Raw genomic sequence first — 21492 nt, forward strand, 5'->3', positions numbered from 1 at the left:
TGTTTTATGTGTTTTGTTATAATCAAAGTTTGTTGGTGTAGGCTACTGAAAATCCATTGTATGTGATGTCAGACCATCTTTTTTTATTTTTTTTTTATTGTTCAAGTAGGGGGCAGACAAACATAAGAACTGTTTTCTTCTTGCTGCTCCTTTCTAATCATGAAGGTGTAGAGTGTGAGTACACATTTTGTTGTCCACTTTCATGAAAGGAACAAAATAAATAAATAATCATTTAGCTTTATTTCAGTTTTTACAAGGATACATTTTGCTTCTGTTGCCTCCAGGCTGTCCAGCCTTAAGGGACGTCCTCTTTCACTAAAACAACACTCAAATCAGTAGCCATTTTTAAAAACAGATTAAAAACCAATCTTTTTTCAACAGCATTCGGTTGAACTGTGTATGTGTGGTTGTGGGAGTGGGTGCACATGTGTGAGTAAGTAAGTGTGTATGTGGTGAATATGGCATAGCTTGTCTACCTGCACTCTTCAATTAATTTGTAATTGATTTTTTTTCTAATTGTTTGTATTTGCTTGTTTTCTGTTATTTTGTTTTGTTTTGTTTTTCAACTGTAATTATGTATATATTGTGAAGCACATTTAGTCTGCCTTGTGCATGAAATGCGCTCTATAAATAAAGTTGAATTGAATTGAATTGAACTCAACACTCAACTCATAACTGACTAAGAGAACGTGTCGTGTAGTGGCGACTCGGGTATATGTGTTTGGTGAAACGGAATTATTCCCATCACAGGGATAAACTTGCCCTCTGTCATTTAATCTTCACAACTGGATGAGTTTATCACCCTCACACACTAGAACACATCATTATACAGCGTCGTGAATCCTCCATCCAAAGATGTTTACACTTTGATTTGTTGACATGAAAACATTCTCTTCACTCAGACTGATTGGCTCAACTGTGAGCACAAACCCTGAGTGACAGCTGAGCGTGAATACTAAACGTGATTAGTGGCTGCAGGCGGCCGGCTGTAAAGTTATAACTGGCTGTAAACATTGTGACAAGATTATTGTATGATGCAAGGCTGAAGTGGAAATCTGACGTCTGTGTGTAATAACCACCAAGAGGAACACAGTTAAGTAAGTGTGTGTATCAAATTCTTCCAGCGTCAACTGTATATGACTCATACACCTAAAAATAATCTGGTCAAATATATTATAGTGTATATTGGAAACGGAGCTGACACAGTTTCAGTTTCTTCAGATGGCGGTGCAGCCTGCTGCTCCTGCTCACACACACTCAACACTGATTGGCTATATTTATAAGTTATTATATAACATGTTAAAGTGCTCCATGGGAAAACTGAGGTGACCCAGTTAAGATAGCAACCTGGCTTAATTCATACAACACAGGCAGATAGAGTGTGTGTGTGTGTGTGTGTGTGTGTGTGTGTGAGTGTGTGTGTGTGTGTGTGTGTGTCAGACTGTGTTTAAGTCAGCAAAGATGAGGAGTAAAATACATGGGAGGAAGTTAGAAACTGTGGAGGAGGAGTAATAAGAGGCCTGTAGTGTTATTGCACTGGATCCTGCTTTATAATGCATTATATGTATTTTTATGGACTGCAATAAGTGTAAATTTTAATTTTAATCATGCATTATTTCAGTGGTGGAATGTAACTTGAATGTGCATAACTCAAGTACAATTTTAAGGTACTTTACTTGAGTATTTCCATTTTATGTGACTTTACACTTCTACCCCACTATAATTTAGAGGCAGACGTTGCACTTTTTTATTCCACTACATTTAGCTGACAGCTTTAGTTACTTTTCAGGTTGAGATTTAACATAAGAAACATGTTACATTTAAAGTGATTCAACATTTTTTTTTTTTAAATTAAACCTCATAACAGCATATTAAGTAGTTAAAATAAGCCCTACCTAATTAAAATGTAAAAAGGTGCTTACATAAATGCACCAATAATAATTATCCAATAATCTATTTGGAATATATAACACAATCTGAGAGGGTCAAGTACATTTTAGTGCTGAAACTTTTGTACTTTTAGTTAAGTTTTGAATGCAGGAATTTTACTTGTAGTGGAGTAATTTTGCAGCATGCTATTAGTACTTTTACTTAAATAAAGGAGCTGAATAGTTTTCCACCACTGTATTTATTTATATTTTACATTATAAAGCTGTTTTTATACGGTGGAGTATGTAGTGTTTGTGTTTTTCTTGATTGAAAACATGTCAGATGCTTCCTTCACTACCAGAACAAACAAAAAAAATTCCCTCAATGAATTTGATTCCCCGTATGCAGTCACTAGTGTTATAGTTATTAATATCCATATGTTATAACAAATATCACTGCACATACTACACCAGAACACCTCTCCAAGTTACCAGAGATGTAAAACATAATTGTGATGGGGATTTATAAGCTTTGGAATCACTAAAAAATATTGGAAATACATCATAAAAATAACTTTAGATATTACAGAAAACTAAATTTCATCTGACCCTGGAATTTAAGAGGACATACAAGAACTTAAGCTGGGTCACAATACGAAAAAAATCATCTTTCTTTATTTGCAGCTGGGATAAAGTGTATTCCATAATACTGGAAATCTGAACATTTGCGGAGGCAATGGTTAAATTAATTAGCATCCTCTAGTAAACCTAAGAAGATGTGTGTGTGTGAGGAAACCAGCAACGTGTACAAAAATATGGGCCTCTTCTCCTGCCTTATTACCATTATTACAGCCCTGGGACAAGTGAGCTACCTTAATGTTAACATATGCTATAAATACACATCCAGCCACCTCCTATTTCTGTTTTTCCAGTTGTGAGTGGGGGAGAAACTTCTACCGAACCTGGGCTGTGGGAAAAAAAGGAGTATTTTGCGGCAATAAAAACATCTTTAAAAATATAACTATACAGATTCTAACAGGTGCTTTTCTCAATGACTGTCACAAAAGCTTTGACACAAAGCTGTCTAAACCACTTCTGCTGCACCATTACACATTAAATATTGTATTGTAATGTAGTGTATAATTAATCTCAAATGAGCAGTGGCTACGTGTGAGTAGAAGCAAATAATCACAGTATGTCTTGCCACCTGCTGTGCCTCTCTATGCGTGTAAAGAGAATACAAATGCGAAACCTTCAAGGTCTCCGTGTAAGACGGCGAGCGACTGTGTTTATGCCACCTGCAGTGATTAATTAATCGGCATATTAGTCTGTGTGTGTGTGTGTGTGTGTGTGTGTGTGTGAATACATTCCTCTCAGATGATTTTCCAGGTGTATGAGAGGATCTCCTGCTGTGACCCCCCCCCCTCCCCCCCTTAAACACACATGATGATTGACATGATCAGATTATATGTGCAGAGCTATCAGCTGCTGAAGACACAATTAAATTATTTTTTATTTCTTCTGGCTTCCGAGACAAGTCAATGTGATTTATTAACCAATATGAACTATTCTATATTGCAAAGAAAGCACGAAAGTACGCACGCACACACCCATACCAATACATCCTGTATGGAATACCATTTAATTCAATAATAAATAAATAAAAAAGCCAATAAAATAAATAACCATGGCTATGAAATAAAATAAATAAGGCAATATATGAATTATTATGAACAATTAAAATAAAAACCTGTTGATTTATTGAACTACATTGCTTTATTCACACATTTATATTTATTCAAAGATTTATTGCTTCATTTATTTGTTTTAGGATTTTATTTAAAGCCAAATTTATTCATTTATTTAATTTATATAGAATTAAATGCATACCATAATAAACCTCCACACATACATATTTGTTACATAATCTCATACGAATAAAAACAAAGACGCATGTCTTTACTTAATGTTCATTTTTACTGATTGATTTCTGCAACATACAAACATTTTGGGTGTGTGTTTATGTTTGTGTGTGTAAAGAGGGGCACAAAGTGTGTGTGTGTGTGTGTGTGTGTGTGTGTTTGTTTGTGTGTGTGTGTGGTGGGGTGGGAGGGGCTGAACGAGAGTCCCACAGGAGGCGATGAGCAAGCAGCAGCGAATCCCATCGCTCACGCTCACGCCGCTAATGATGATTGGAGGAGAGGGGGGAAAACGGGGGGGCAGGGCGGGCTCTCACTTAAAGGCACAGGTGGGCTCTTTTTCTGAGATCGAGGCGAGTGTGCATGTAGAGGGGGTCAGGTAGGGAGGTAAACAGAAAAAGATGGATGATTGGAAAAACAAATTATAAAGTTTTAAAGACTATTTTTCTCCCGTAGCGTGTCTTTTCGTCAGCTTACTGGAGAATTTAGTTACTTTGAACCACCAACAACTTGGAGACGCGTCACTTAAAGGGGACCTATTATGCTGTTTTTTCTTTATTTTTGTCATAAATGTGATGTCAGATGCTCATATTAAACATGGGCAAAGTTTCAATTAATGCTGTAAACATATGTAAAAGTAAGATTTCGCTGAACACTCCATTTCCTACAGTTTTCTGTTATAGATTTGTATATATGGCCGTCAGCTCCAGATATGTTAATGCAGTGCTTACATTACATACACTGCTACATGTAGCTACATGCTAATGCCAGGGCCGATGTTGTTAATTTATTTCTAATTTCAGCTCACATTCATGCTGGAATATGTTCGACTCTGTCGTGTGGAACAGTGACCAATCACAGAAGACTGGGCTCTTAAAGAGACAGGCGCTAAAACGAAGCGTCTCAGACAGAGGGTGAATAGAGGTGATGCAGCCATGGGCAGTATGAGAAAAAATAAAGTGTTTTTTGAACATTAAAGCATGTAAACATGTTCTAGTAGAATCCCAGAATACAAGTCAAAACCTGAAAATGAGCATAATATGTCCCCTTTAAAGCGAACTGATCTGCCTGCTCACAGACGTGTTGAAAACAGCAGCCTTTTAAAAATTAAAGAGGCAGAGATGAAGGAGGGAGGGGAGATGGATGAAAGAGAGAAAACAGCAGGGGAAGTATGAAGGAAGTGAAAAATAATGAGATGCTCCTTGTCCAGAGCAGGAGATCTTCATCTCTGTTGCATGTTCTACATTAAAAGAGCTGGGAGACAGAAAAAATGAATCAAAAATTAAATGGGTGAAAAATAAAAAGAGGTGGAGAGCATGTGAGAAGAGAAGAGAGGAACGGAGCGGAGGGTTTCGGGTGGAGGAGCAGTGGATTTGTGACGCAACAAACAACCGCGTATACAAAAATAACTTTTAAAATACCATTTACAAAAAACGACCATTATTATTATTATTATCATCATCATTAATATTATTATTACAATCTTATTTCGAAGCCCGTTGTAGCTATCTGAAAGGGGGCTGGCTGGCAGTCGAAGCTTTTTCCTTCTGCCAACCAATTAAAACGAAAAGAATTTCTCAATCTTTTTAAGCATATAACGCAAACATAAAAAATAAAAACAACCCTGAAATATTTGCCGGAAGCAAAAAAAAAAAAAAAAAAAAAAAAGAGGGCAGCAGAATAATTTACAGTTTGAAGGGAAACACTGTGTAGGGGAGGAATCATCATCATCATCATCATCATCATCATGCACTGACTTTCTTACATCTTCTGTTAATAAGAATATTTAAGAGATAACAAAAAAAATCTGAAATATTATATACCTAAACTGCCCTGTACAGTTTTTTATCTTTATAAAACAATGCATATACTGTATAGTTATGGTAGCTAATGAAGTTAGCAGAGAACAGTAAGGAGAAAACAGTAGTCCTGGGTCCCTATCATCATTGTCTCACACATACAGAAGCAGGTACAGTATGATTTCTTAAAAATGTGGCTGTAAGATGAAAAAACACACAAGTCTGATTTGTAGAGAAATGGCTGTTTATCAGAAACCGGACTTTATATTAATCCGTCAAGCCCCATTCAGGTAATGTGTAACATTCCTTCTCCGAAACACTGAGGTTTATTATGAGTAATCTGGCTGCTCAATAATAAAAAATAATACAAAAAATAAGACTTGCATGGTCGTTCATCCAACAGCAGCAGAGTGAGAACAGAAAAGTGTCAAGGAAAAAGAAGTAAACAGCAGATTTGAGTCCCAAAGAGAGAGAGAGAAAGAGAAAGAGAGAGAAATGAAGTGAAGAGAGAAGCCAAATTAGGGAGGACTGTCATTGGCTGTCTTCTCTGAGAGGCAGACTAAGGCAGGCTCATGGTCCCAGCAGTGAGAGCCAGAGCTACAGAGCTGACGAGTTTGGCCATTACTGATGTGTTTTAAAGTCGTTTTAACCCTGTCGTGGCTGGAGAAAGCTCAATTCTCTTGATTTAAAATGTTAAATATTAATGTTTTTCCCAGACTTTTCTTACCAATCTTTGCATTTTATTGTATTGTAAGTATTTGAGAAGGGAACATCACTCTTTGGTTTTTTACAAATCTTTAGATATTTGAACGGTATATCACCGGTTTCATTATCTTTGTATGTTTTCTGAAGATGTCAACATGATGATGAATGTCCCCTGCCACAGAATCAGATATTTAAAGGAACAGTACGGCATTTTGGAAAATACCCTTGAGAAGACTGATACCACTCTCATGTTTTCACAGTTACATTGGGGGTAAATTAGAAATTTAATATTTTGCCATTTACATATTATTGGTTCATCTTTTTTCAGGTTGGTTTTCTCCTTGTACTTTAATTTGATTTAAATATTGAACCATTGCATTTTATTAAAATGTAAATAATTGTGTTTATTAATTAGAAAACATTTTTGATAATAAAAACTGTACGGTAGACATGAAGGTACAGGTAGCAGCTGGTTAGCTTAGCATAGCATGAAGACTGAAAACAGGGACAAACGTTAGACTAGGAGGCCGTTTGGGTCCTGTGTGAAACTAAAAGTCAGCATTGAGTTATTTTCAAACTGTTCGTAACAAACACACCTACATCACATGCATAATGACATCCTTTATTTATGTCCAGAAGTGAAGTAACACAACAAACTTATCCTGATTTTCACCCAAACCGTGATCTTTTACTAACCCGAACAACTGGAACTGTTTCACAACTTTTAAAAATGGGGCCGATAATTTTTATGAGGTGATTGATCTATGAACTACCAATGTTGTTGAAGGGTTTGGAGGACTTGTATTTAATTAAACAGGTTTCTAGTCTTTATGCTAAGCTAAGCTAAGCTAAGCTAAGCTAAGCGGCGTCTGGCTCCAGCTCTACATACTGACATGAGAGCGGAATAAAACTTCCCCTCTAACTCTCAGCAGGAAAGAGAAAAAGATGCTACCAAACCACTGCAATGACCAAACTGCGTCAGTCTGTGACTCTGATAAACAGGGAGGTCAGCATAGAAGTATGAAGTACTAGAGCTGAAACACACACGTGGTGGGTGACAGTCAGCTCCAGTGCTTCTGTTTCTACGCTGATCCTTCGTAATGTAGCACCAGCACACAGAAAGAGGGAGAGAGAGAGAGAGACAGAGAGGCAACCTGTGCATACCCAACAGAAAAGGTTGCATCATGGGTAACAGATTATCTAGGTTCGCTTTGAAGATTGTTGTTCATTCAGTAGGAGGAAGCAGACAGCTTCTGGGAGTTCAGTTAAACCTCAGGAATCAGCTTCCCACAGTAGATTTACTGATTAAAGATAATTCCTGATTTATGATGAAAAAAATTACTTTTCCCCCCATTTGGCATTAAAAGAAAATTTCCATTTTACGCATGAGGGTCACACCGACATCCTTCTTCCTCGACGAAGCTTTGTGCGTAGGGGTGTCGCAGTCGTCCAAATCCATCATCTGATTGATTCGTTTTAAACACTTTTTTTTTTAGCACTGATGGCTATGACATTGTTATGGAGTGTTGATTTGTAAATATCAACAGATGATTGTTTTTATGCCATGACAACTGTCTGTTTGTGATATAACTGCCATATTTTCTTGAAGGCCATATGGTCAAATCGTATTTATTTATTTATGTTGTTATAAACTTCTTTCTCCAGTCAACTGTTATGGCGCTGTAAATAACAGAGCCACTAGATGGCGGAAGGGTACTTTACAACAACAGCTAAAGTTTCCGGATCCTGGTACAATGTTTGTTTTTCGATGCCTGCGAATATTTTTCGCCATATTTGTCGTGTCGCCTGAGGCAGTGTATGTGTGGAACGGCCTACAAAGTGTAGTTTTTATGTCAATAAAGGAGTCATTATTTACAAAGTTCACATGGTGAAGCAGGAGGATTTTCCAGTTCGATTTTATCATCATCTCCGACTCCAGCTGCAGGCTAACAGTAAGCTACACTGTGTTTTTTTGTGTGGAGAGGAAAAAAATTACAGTGAGATCCTGTTTTTGTTTCCATGATCCAAATTGAAAGCTCATTTGAAACTATTTTAGATTTAGAATTGAAATCGTGACACCCCAACAAGACCATTTTTATAATCTAAACCAGGAATTATTCTTTAACCATTAACAGGAAAATACCCAGACTGATCCCAGGTCAGTGTATAGAGAAGTGAAAACCTCTAACATCAGCAAGCTGAGCAGGAAAACGTGGGCAAGCCACTCGACAGGTAAGTGTTCTTCTGCTTTGCACAAGGTGGCACTTTGAAGGAAGGACTGAGGCGGAGGAGGAGGAGGAGGAGGAGGAGGAGGAGGTGCACAGAGTTACACAGAACGTGTTTCTATGTAATATTGTGCTGTCTGTCTGTGTAGCATCTATCGACTAGGTTTTTGGACCAGCCAGGTGAGAGCGGTAGAGTCCATCCCCTGATGAGGGAGGACACTGTTGGTGGACGGCAGATGGACTGTCCCATCATGTCCACTCCAGGGGGGGTTTCCGAGGGCCTTTGGGCTGAATGCAGCGGTTACCGAACCCTGACAGAAGATGGAGAAAAAAAAGGTTCTTACTGATTTGCTCTTAATGGAATAAACATGTCCAAAAAATGTTTCCGTCCCCTGGAGGAGAATGTGCCTTGTCTCAAAACCATCAAACATTTTCTGCACATGCAGCCCAAAGCTAAGTTTCCAATCAGCACAAGCAATGCCACACACATAAAAAAAAATAAAAAATGATGACATTAATGGAAACCAAGTTTGTCAGCAAAGTTTTCTGCACAGAGACCAAAAAAATCATTACATGTGCAAATAACACACTGCCACATGGCATCACACTGTACAATAACAAATAATGGTCTGGTTCATTACATACCGTCGTTATGCACTTCATGTGTTTTTATGCACACTGTTCATTGCACCTTATTTGTTTCACGGCACCAAGATTTTTATACTGCATATTCATATTTATTCTGCACTGGAATTCTACTCCTTAATACATACTCCTTCTTTAGACACTTTATTTTTACATTACATTTTATTGTATTTTTTACATTTTATTGCTTGAAGTATGCCTAGGTTGTTCTTTTTATTTAATTGTGTTGTCATTGTCTCTGTGTGTAATGCTGCTGCTACACTGTAATTTCCCAGCTTGGGATAAGTAAATATATATATATAAGTATATATATATATATATATAGTATATATATATATATATATATATACATATATATATATATATATATATATATATATACATATATATATATATATATATATATATATATATATATATACACACTACCGGTCAAAAGTTTTAGAACACCACAATTTTTCCAGTTTTTTATTGAAATTCAAGCAGTTCAAGTCAAATGAACAGCTTGAAAGGGTACAAAGGTAAGTGGTGAACTGCCAGAGGTAAATAAAAAAGGTAAGCTTAACCAAAACTGAAAAATAATGTACATTTCAGAATTATACAAGTAGGCCTTTTTTCAGGGAACAAGAAATGGGTTAACAACTAAACTCTATGGAGTCTTGGGCTATTTTGTCCATTTTTGAATTCTTTTCATGTCTTTGTAAGTCATTTTGTGTCTTTTTTTGGTCCTTTTGTGTCTTTTTTTAGTCCTTTAGTCCAACATAAAATGTGATTTTGAATCTTTTTTTTTACTTTCAAAACACTATCATGCTCAATAAAGAATTTTAAATGTTGCAAATGTGCATTCATTTCAGAGTACACTGAGACATTAAACTGCATCGTTTTCAATTAAATTCTGGAAAAGTTGGTGTGTTCTAAAACTTTTGACCAGTAGTGTATATATATATATCTATAATATTTGTGAATGACTGGTAGAAATCTGACACGGCATCGTACGGTCACTGTTCACTGACAAAACATGTAAGAGAGTAAGACCACAGACTTACCCACCAAGGTCTGCCTTGCTGCCTGTTGCTGTGGTGCCAGCAGATGCAGGGTCAGCTGGAGACGTCTTCTTAACACACTCTGACACGTCTGCATACAAACACACACAGAGATTAATGCTGTGGATGCGTTGTGTAAAATCAGCAGTTTTAAGCGCTCAGTTACGGAGGATGTAAGCTGCCAAAATAAAAAATACATTTTTTAAAAAGGACATAATTGAACAATAATAGGCCATTAAATATACCAAAATGATATTCAAAATAAATGTAGTAATTAATAATTGATAATATCTGTCATAAATTGATAATTTAAAGTAGTGCTTCTGCTTTATTTGCATTTTAAATAACGCCCTGATATATTTACTTTCCTATTTCCTTGTTTATTTATTTTCATACAATTTTTATATAATTATTATTTATTTTGCATTGATCTTTATTTATTTGAAATGTATTAATAATTTTTAAGTGTATTAATCTATTTATGTATTTAAGAAATGCAGAAAAATGAACATAATAAAGAAAAAAGAGAGATCAATATAAAGGGAATATATGACAAAAATAAACAAATACATGAATGGATTTTAAAATTAGCTAATACATTTCAATATAAATTGAATTTAAATAAAAAATAAATGCAGAACTAAATCAATATTTAGATTAATTAAAAATGGGAAATTAAAGAGAAAAGTAAGTAAATGGGGGGATTAATGTGAAGGTAAATAGAATATTGATTTGTTTTTCATTTTGGTAGCTACTGGTCTCCATGCTCAAGGGCGTTGTAAGATAGTTTTAGTGATCCAAGACATATTTAAAGGGCATAACTTTAACTGAGACTGGCTGCTTTATTGGTTAAAATCATAACCAACGTCTTTCTGTTTTTAACAGTTTAACTTCTACCTAGTTTGTACTAGAAATGCTTGTTCAAATAAGTTCCACTCACAGTTCATTTAATAAACAGGTTTGACTGGATGTCTCTTGACATATTAATATGTTACATTTCTACTTGATTGAACACATGTAGGCCTCAGGCTTAAATAGTCTCATTTGAGCTGCACAACACCTTTTACCTCCGCATGGCAAAAACACCACATCACATATATATATAAGGAATATATATATTATTATGTGACGTTTTACACACTATAACTCACATTTGTTCTGCCAAGAAATGTAGTTCATGACATTTAATGGCCACAGATCAGCAGGAATTTACAGTTAGCGAGCCTTTTTATTCTTTCCAAATGCTCATATTGAGTAACATTCATAGCTAGTATTAAAAAAACCCAGTTATTCCCTTTCTATTATTCTGTCTCTGTCACAGACACGCATTGAAACTACTGAGGCACTAAATTGGCAGTTACAATCATCACACAGTCCTCGCGAGCATACACACATTTTTCATTTCACCTCTTGATAGACATGTTTTATCTTTTCCCCTTTTTCTGTCTCCCTGTATCTCTTTCTGTCTTGTTATTACTCACTCTGGCTCTGACAGCTGCCCTTTTGACAAATGCTGTCAGTCTTATCGTTCGCAGGCTCATTTGTAAAACACTGAAGGTCTGTCTCCTGCTCTGCTCTGCTCTGCTCTGCTGACTGTGATACTACTGTGAATGCACATAAACACAAGGACAAACATGCAGACGCTCCTCTGCACAGGGCAGCAAACACACAGCTATGTATGTGTGTGTGTGTGTGTGTGTGTGTGTGTGTGTGTGTGTGTTCCTACCTTTATTAGAACCGCTCCATTCGGCCGAGGCTGACGTTTTCACCTCCAGAGGGTCTGACAGAGAGAGAGCGACAGAAAGAGTGGGTTTAACGAAGAGAGAAGTGATGAAAAATGAACAAAATCCTAACTCTGACACAGTCCCACACATTCATACTGTTGAAACTCTTCATTAGACCACCATTTGCTCAAAACGTCAGCCTCACAATGGAGAGAAAAACCTTCACTTGAAGCAAACAAAGGTGCACTAAGGCCTTTTTCTCATCTGTATTTACATTGAGCCAGTGCACACGAGTGAGAGGAGCTTTTTTCGATCCTTCTCTGATCATAAACAGCAGATGATGACGACGAGGAGACACATTAAGAAATGATATTAAAGCCTAAATCACTACAGAAGCAACACACTATTGCTGTGCCCCAACTCCACCCTACACACTGAAGGATGAAGTCACAAAGATGGGACTGCAGCCGCTGATGACACCGTGAATCGTGCATCACTTCTTGCAGCCATTATCTGCCCCGTCTCGAGGTCCTATTCACAGACAATATTGCATTAATGATATTACCGTGCAAACAATATTTTGCAGCAAAGTGCAATTTGTCCTTGTTTGTGTCCGATTGCAATTATCCATGTGGCAAAATATAAATACACACATTAGGCAGAGCTACGGCAGAGAAGAAAAACCATTAAAAGAAAGTTACAGGCCATGACTGACATGGTGCAGAATCATTCCTCTAAACTTCAGGCGGGAATTTTAACATCTAACTCTATGGAGATGTTAATTATTTCAAAGTGACGCTGTATAACCCTTAAAGCTGATGCTTTTGAATTGGACTGTTTTTTAAATGATGCTGATTAATATAGAAAGAAGGTGTCGAACGATACATCAATATAGATCAATTTATCGATTAATCAGTGAACATTCCAACTGCATCGATGCAATGCCCAAACATAGATGCATATCTTTAATACACGCTTTTATTTTGACACCTCCCCGTTTTGTTTTCACACGAGATGTTTTGTTAGCAGAACATCTTTTGATATTTTTGAACATTTGTTGTTTAGTTATCTTGGGAATGGTCTGTGTTCATAATTATATCATCATCACAGGCTCTTTAAGTCCCTGCAATGTAGAGTGGCACTTTATAGTGAACAGAAGGGTATTTTTGTGAGTTGACATAAATGTAACAGTTTGTGTCAATGGGCATATGATATTATCGATTGCTGGCCCCTGAATCAAATCGTATTAAACCGTATTTGTGATATCGGCAAATATCGTAGTCCAATGAATCAATCTAATACTGTATTGTGATGAAACCTGGAATTTACACCTCTAATAGAAACTTTAAGCGAACACTTTTGTGCCAAATTGTGTGCAAACACCACAGGAACACAAAGAAGCTTAGTTAGCTTAGTTTGGGGTACATTACAGCCAATGCAGGTGCTTTGAGAATTTATTTTTGTATTATTAGCGCAGATTTAACAGCTGATTTAACAGATAAAAATGTATTCGCAGGTGTTGAATACTGAGAACTGCATCAACAACAAACTGCTGTGGTGTACCTCTGTTAGTTTCAGGACTATATTGGACTTACAGGTTAATAATCATACAGTGTGGTTAAGTTACTGGCAGGTCAGACTGTACAAAAATCATTGACATGCTCCAGATAGTCATGATTATATTTCCTTACATCCTCCTGATTTTATCTTCTTTAAATTGAGCATTATTGACAATATTATTATTTATTTTTGTATTATTAGCGCAGATTTAACAGCTGCAAAATCTGCACAATCCTTTTATGAATGTTACACAATGGAAGAATTCTAGTTTGCTGTTTATACCAGAAATTAACACACTTCGCTGTTTTATACCAACAGGAAATGACACAATACATGAGACGCGGGATGTCACAATGATTTTAAAAAGTAGAATCTAGAGCGGTTTGACCACCATTCACAGGTTTTTACCATTAACACACATTAGAAATTGTAGGAGGCCACAATGGACATTTACAAAATAGAAAAGATAACAGCATTTGTCAATCATAAAACAGAGCAATTTACTTCATACTTTAAAAAGTGGATTCACTTTGTAATGCCCCAAAGGCCTGATTTTGTTTTCACTGATAGCTAATCATCTCACAAACAGACTACCCCCTAACTGTTTTACTGTTCTTTCTACTTTAATTTTATTTCTTTACTATATTGTGTCGATATGTGTGTGCTTTTGAGAGACTTTTTCAAATTTGTACTATTCAAGTCATAGTGGTGAGCACACACACAGAAACTATGATGAATGATGTGGAAATGTTTGACACTAAAAACCATTAAAAAAAAAAAAAAAAAAGAAATTGTAGGAGGCATACTACCCGTTTGACTTCAACTGGACAGTTTGATGTATGTAGAGTGGATTGGGACACAGCCTAGAACTGATCAGTGTTTTTTCAGAAGCACTGCAGGTCTGAGATGCTGCCAATGGTGCCCCCTTGTGTTGCAAACCTGATAAAGCCTCTCACAAGAGAAACGCGCTCCCTTTTCACACAACAGTGACAATGTTTTCCTTTTCATGCCTTGTGTGCTCTCATGTGGTTGAATATTTTAGAGCAAAGCACAGGAGAAAAAAAGGAAACAGCAGAAGGCAACATTGTGGCCGATATACTGAAGAGACCATCCTGTGAAAGAGGACGCGGGCCTGATTGATACGTACAATGTGTGTCCATCTGTCCGTTTGAAGCCAGGATGAGAGACTGAGGCCCTACCTGTTCGTACAGCAGATAAGAGGAGCAGATAGAATGGGAATAGAAAATCATACTCGTCGCTTTTTAGCTCAAATCAGAAGACACAGACTGAATCAAACCACCGCTGCTGACGGCTTCACTCACACTACAAAGCATTCGTTTTTAAAATTCAAAAAGTCTCACATCCACCCTCTGTGACGAGCCATAAAAAAACACACACACACCGGATCCAGGAGGTGACCCAGTGAGTCCACTGAACTGGAAACACACCTGTGAATCTTGACCAATGCAAACGCACCTGTGGCCAGCAGGAAGGACTCGGGGGTTCTCACAGGGAGGGGGGGAGGGGAGTCATCGCTGTCCCAACAGTCTGGGGTTAAAAAGGTCAGAGGTCAAATGAAAAGCAACGTTAATAACCGACCCGAGAAGAAGGACAGTCAAATGTAAACGATGCAAAGAAAAGCTCAGAAGTATTTCCTTCATTGCTTCAATAATAAAGTGATATAAAATGTGCTTTATTCATACTACTTTTTGTGCTACTTTTTGTTTCTGATATGAATCTTGTATGTAAACTATTAATTCAAAATAGTCTTTTTATAATATTGTAATACTCAAATTTTTTTTTAGCATGTTGTCTTGTTTTTAAAGATGTTTTAAATTTTAGACTTTGTAAGGTGACCTTGGGTGACATGAAAGGCGCCTATAAATTAAATGTATTATTATTATTATTATTATTATTAAATGTGTCAATATTTTCTTACATCCCTAACATGTAATGTTTCTTTAAATGATTAAGTTCTCAATATCACATAGTGTAGGTTATTGTCCGTATTTATTGCTGTATTTTAACATGTTAATGCCCTTTGAATTGGAATTTTAGGAGATGCACTCTAACATTACAATAGAATAATCTGCTTTTTGTGCTACTTTTCCTTTCTGCTATCAATCTTTGGTTGCAAACCATTAATTCAGAATCGATAGTGTTTCTGAAAATCGATACAGCAAGTGTATTGATATTTTCTTTCTTCTCTGACATGCTTTTTTAAAATTTATTAGCCAAGTTCTCACTATGACATGAGTGTAGGTTAATGTCAGTATTTATTGCTTTTTCAGAGCTGTATTTGAATATGTTAATGCCAATAAAGCCCTTTGAATTGGGAGTTTTAAATCTGCATTATTATCATAGTTTTGAAATCGATTGTGTGGGATCAAATGTAACTGAAAGTATCAGTTATGGTTTCTGTACCGGATAAAAATGTATTTGCAGGTGTTGAATACTGAGAACTGCATCAACAACAAACTGCTGTGGTGTACCTCTGTTAGTTTCAGGACTATATTCGACTTTCAGGTTAATAATCATACCGTGTGGTTAAGTTACTGGCAGGTCAGACTGTACAAAAATCATTGACATGCTCCAGATAGTCATGATTATATTTCCTTACATCCTCCTGATCTTATTTAAATTGAGCATTATTGACAATATTCATCTCTGCTGCCTTTTTTATGACCCCTGGGTCATTATTACCATCAGGATTTAGCTCCTGTAGCCTGACAATTATAACTTTCAAATGATTCACCCGACCCTGATAGAAAGCTACTTTTAATCCGCGAAAATAAATATGTCTCTTTTTAATTCAATATCCAAGAAGTCATTTTGTAATAATGACCTTATTATCGGCCCTGAGTGTGTCCGTCTCTTTCTTACTGAGACCTGTTTTGGTCTCTCGAGGTCCCTTAATCATATTTTCTCCCACTCATGTGGAGGCGAAAGGCAGCAGGACAGCTGAAATTAACTTTAAGGGCTCTGAGGGGTCGAGGTATTGCCTTTGAAGAGTTTTTTTTTCCCCTTTTCCTTTGAGTATAAAGAGGTTATTATAAAATGTTAGCCTCATTTATTGGAGGAGACAATCTATTGACCCTCAAATAACACCTCTTTTATGGCTAATTGTGTGATCTGCAGTCAGTCGTTCACACTGTGATGGTTCTATCTCACCTAATTTATTCAGAACAGGCAGAAAAAACTAATGCAGTCTTATACAACAGGCCTATAATAAATAATGAAATATGTAGTTTATGGTGCTGCTGAACTGTACTGTGTTATACAGAGAGGTTATCCTTTTATTGAGACTACCCTCAGTGATATAAACGGGTCGAATAAAAGAGTAGAAACAGCTGTTAAGTACAAAGCATTACAGTTCAACAGAACCACTTACTGCAACTTCCAATATGTATTTGTTTGGAAATGTTTTTCAAGAGAGAAAAAAGGGGAATGATCATACAAACAAGTAATATTTACAGAAAATTAAATGCATAAAGCAAAATAAATTGCTAAGCACTTTATACCTTGGTTTATATGTTCAATAAAAGAGTGAGAAGTACAAATGTGTAAGTTCTCACCCCTTCTCCGTAAGTTATTATTAACCAGCTTCCTTATTGAGCTGAACCTATACACTAATTACGTTTCATTAATTTGTATAAATATACAGTAGCAGTCAAAAGTTCTGACACACATTCTCATTCAATGTTTTTTCTCCATTTTTATAATTTTCAACATTGTAGATTAATGCTGAAGACACTCAAAACTATGACATGTGGGATTATGTATTTTTTTAAAATTGTTAAACTAACCAGAATATTTTTTTAGTTTATAGTTTTATATGTTTCAGCAAAAGGTGGCTACTTCAAATAATCTAAAATATACAACATATTCTCAAAAACATGTTTTTTTTTAAACTACATAATGTGTTCCATCATATTTTTGATATCTTTATAATAAAATATAATAAAAATAAATAAAGAACAACCATTGAATGAGAAGGTGTGTCCAAACTTTTGACTGGTACTGTAACATTTTTTTTATTTTTTATCTCAGTCATACAAAAGTATAAATCTGATATAGATATCTTCCCAAAAATAGAAATTAATTATCAACCCCCAAGAAAAAAGAATGGCCATAGAGTTGAGCCAAGCCCTCTCTAAAACTGTTTCAACAATCTGAAGTATTGGATTGCATTAGCTTCAGTTGGTGTACATCATCTGTGATTGATTTACCTTAATTTCACCATCACTGTGTCTTATTCAAACGTTTTAACTGAACTAGAAATCCATTTTTTAAAACCCCTTTCAGCCCTGATGGCTACCCTATTTTATAAAACCATGTCTAAAGCAGTCCTAACCACTGTGAACTCATTTGAAGCAGAGTGTTCTTCCTATTAAAGACTGCCCAAAGAGAGCCCATAGAACAGCTCAGATTAGTGCAACATTAGTCTTAATGATGGCTGGAGTTAGACGCTGGTTAATCTAACACTGCTGCATTTTCAGCAGGGAAACTTTAAGTGATTGTGGAGGTTTCTGTCACAGCAAGTGAAGAAAACACGATGCTCCTGTTGAATCTGAGTTAAGTGCTCTAAATGATGCCATTACAAACTCCAGCTTCAAAGTAAAGTTAAAGGAATAATAAAATTGAATACATTAGAAAAGATAAACCTCAAACTGGTACCTGAAACGCACTGCTTTCTTATTTTTATTTTATTAAGTATTTTTTTTATTTTTTTTATTATATTATATTGTATATAAATATGTTATATATATTATATATTTTTTCTTGATATGTATCCGGGTTATGAGACTTTGCTGTTCCCCTCTGGCTCGGGCCTCCTGGACTCAATCTCTGGCCCTTTTCATATTAGCGGACAATTGGGGACATTTTGTTGGACCGACATGTTTTTGTGCACATTTTCTTTTTACGTTAATGAGTAAGTGGTGGCTGGCTGTCTGTTGCTTCTGTTTTGTTTTATCTGTTTGTTTACTTTTATTTTATTTATTTTTTTCTCTGTTGGGTTTTTTCTATGTTTCTTGTACTGTATGTGTCTGTATATATATATGTGCCAAAACTTTGCATAAATAAAATTTACAAAAAAAAAAAAAGGAATAATAAAGGCGTTTTTAAGCTGTTAATCACGTGCACTGCAGACATGTAGAGTCCACCTGCGTTTGTTGTGATATTGTTTATGTTTCAATTTAAAGAAACTGAATTAACCAAACAAGTTTCATCCCCATGGCAAGTTAATGTCTTCGGTTACAAATAATAATTAACTGCTGATTATTTAAACACTGAGAGAAAAACAAATCCTTTGATTGGCATGTTTAAGAACATTTTTATATTATCTTTTTTATTTTGTATTTCTTTTATATTCTTATCATTTCTATTACACATTTAACTGCCATTTTCATATTGTAGCTCTGTGATTTTTAATTTTCACATGCATTATATCACTGTTATTGCTATATGTTTATTTAAGTAAACTGAAACATTCTGCTTTTATTTACATTTTTCTTCTCTTTGCATGTATTGATTTCCCACTTTTTAACTGTTTATATTTCTTCTGTCTCATTAGTTTGCAACTGAAGGTTAAAGCACAATAAACTGCACTAACACATAAAATAATGCTAAATATAAACACAGTACAGTTTGATGGCTGCATTGATAATCAATAAACCAATAAAACAAGCAGCCACCAGCTTTCTCTTGGCCAACCACAAAGCAGGAAATTGCTCAACTCGTCAACAAGCAGTTAGATTCTTGCAACCAAACAAACAAACAGCAGCCATCAGCGTTTCATAACCGATTCCAAAAGCACCGCCACAGCCCAAATAAATGATGTGCCAGAAAGCCAAGCAGACCAAAACACACACTTGTCCACTTCAGGACTGTGAGGCAGAGATTTCTGCATTTATTTAAATATTGGAAATACTTCAGGAGTGCATGATGCCAGACTTTTAAATGATAGAAACAAGAGCCTGTCTATCAATGACAGTGTATAACACTTTACTTAATTGTCAGAGTATCACTTAACTTTTAATAATAAATAAACTAAACACAAAAAAGTGCTGCACCTTCCAGTTTCATGAGACTATTTATTCAAATAAACTAGTTTATCTGAAGTCATTTTATTGCTGGTAAATGGACTCACATCATGCATCCCAACAGTTAAATCCAAATATTTATAAATGCAGTTAAGTTGTATTTCATCAAGCTTTGAACCCATACAAGATCAAAACCGTTCCAAGCCAAACTCCACTTCAAACCAGTTCATGTGAGCTCCAGTCGCAGCGAGAATTGGATTTCAAAATGTCAAGATTTTGAAATCTCTGACAAAGAAGAGGGAGCGATCTCACACTTTACACCCCAGCAGATTAAAAACCACATCTCATAGCTGCGATCATGACAGTGAGGCCATACCGATGCACAAACAGCTCTGTTCAACCCAACGTGCACAAAGTTGGCCAAAATGTGTTTTTATCAGCATCATGCAGTGTTGATCCTTCACCATCCTACATGCACGCGCACACACACACACACACACACACACACACACACACACACGCATAACCGCACTGAAACGAAAACACACAAAAACAGGATTTTCTTTCTCTTGTTCGCAAATCCACTCACTTAGACAAACACACACAAGCTGAAAGAGAAAGAGAAGAGTTGTTTTGACAGATGTTTGCCTGTTAACATTTGCAGCATTCCTCGCAAACCAATTAGTCATACAGCCATGCTTGAAATGAGACTCACTGGAACTATCTCACTCTCTTCTTGTTATTCCTTTCGTCCGTCTCTCTGCCTCTGCTTTAACCCAACAGTATAGCACAGTGTGTGTGTGTGTGTGTTGACAGATACAAGTTATCATTAGCATGTGGTCTCTCGGAGACCTCTGTCTCCTTACTGACCCAGAAAATGACTCTGCCGTGTGGTTTCTCTGAGAGTATGTGTGTGAGGATAATAATGACAGGTTGTCAGCTACTCTCGGGGCCTCTACCAGGGTTTTATGGCCTTAAAGGGAGATTGCTGATTTATTGAAGTGGGGTTATATGAGATACTTATTCATAGTCAGTGTATAACCTGCAGTAGATGGTGGTCGGCACACCCCAATTTTGGAGAAACAGGTAGGAGTATCGGCATGAAAGCTAAGTTATGTACTGCTGTGGACAGGGAGTATATTAGTCAGCTAAAATAATCAATGTCAGTTTTAGTATATGTGATATTTAGAATGTTTTTACCGCTTTAGCGGTTTAAGTTTATGCAGGGGAAGTGAGGCTCTTATATGCTTTCTTCAAATCCACCAGACTCCTTTGACAAAAACAGTAATTCTACTTAGCAGGACACAGATTTTGCTGGTCGATCTTTTAGTTTGTTAATGTTTTTCCCCTTTCTCTCGTTTGGTCCTTTGAAAATGTCTTGTCCTAATTTTTAAATATTGGGACATTGTGTAAAACGTAAATCAAAACAGAATGCATCAAATTCAGAGTTAATATTTACAAAAACAGAAGTTTATCAGTTTGAACACTACATATACTCTTCGTACAGTTTTCAATAGAATAAATGTCCCAAATAATAAACACATTTATTTAGTTATTGTGCTTTGTTTACGTTTTAGATAATGTCCCAACTTCTTTTTTTTTTTGAATCGGGGATGTATTAATTTGTGAACTATTAGGATGATATATGATACCAATCAGCTCACATTTACCTTTTAATTTGATCGTATTTATTGTCCAATAACATTATTTTCCCTGCTGTTATACACTGACTATGGATGAGTGCCTCACACAATCCCACTTTAATAAACTTGAACTATCCATTTCACTAGACTCTGAGCTAAGCTGACCTTCAGTGTTTAGTGCTCCATCAAACTGATGTGTAGACCTGATTAATTAGTTAATTCAGATGTCTGTTTGTCGGATTTCCTCCAAAGATGTTAATCGATTCTTTCAGGAAAGCAGCCAGTTAGTAAGAGGAATTAGATTCAGCAGCTGGTGG

At 36.1% G+C, this 21492-nt stretch overlaps 1 protein-coding gene across 2 annotated transcripts in view; it reads right to left on the bottom strand.

Moving 5' to 3' along the window:
* Positions 1-5227: 5227 nt before the first annotated feature.
* The window catches only part of ptpn12 (protein tyrosine phosphatase non-receptor type 12), a 65913-nt gene continuing 49648 nt past the window's right edge, over positions 5228-21492 (bottom strand). The window contains exons 15-17 of one of the 2 annotated variants that reach the window (XM_059325645.1): positions 11931-11984; positions 10208-10295; positions 5228-8827 (exon numbers count right to left, since the gene is read on the bottom strand). In XM_059325645.1, coding sequence (XP_059181628.1) covers positions 8818-8827; positions 10208-10295; positions 11931-11984 — 152 coding nt within the window. In that variant the 3' untranslated portion in view covers positions 5228-8817. The remainder of the gene's footprint in view (positions 8828-10207; positions 10296-11930; positions 11985-21492) is intronic. The other variant, XM_059325644.1, reaches the window with a different exon arrangement.

The sequence above is a fragment of the Centropristis striata genome, chromosome 22 (assembly GCF_030273125.1).
Source record: "Centropristis striata isolate RG_2023a ecotype Rhode Island chromosome 22, C.striata_1.0, whole genome shotgun sequence".
Taxonomy (NCBI): Eukaryota; Metazoa; Chordata; class Actinopteri; order Perciformes; family Serranidae; genus Centropristis; species Centropristis striata.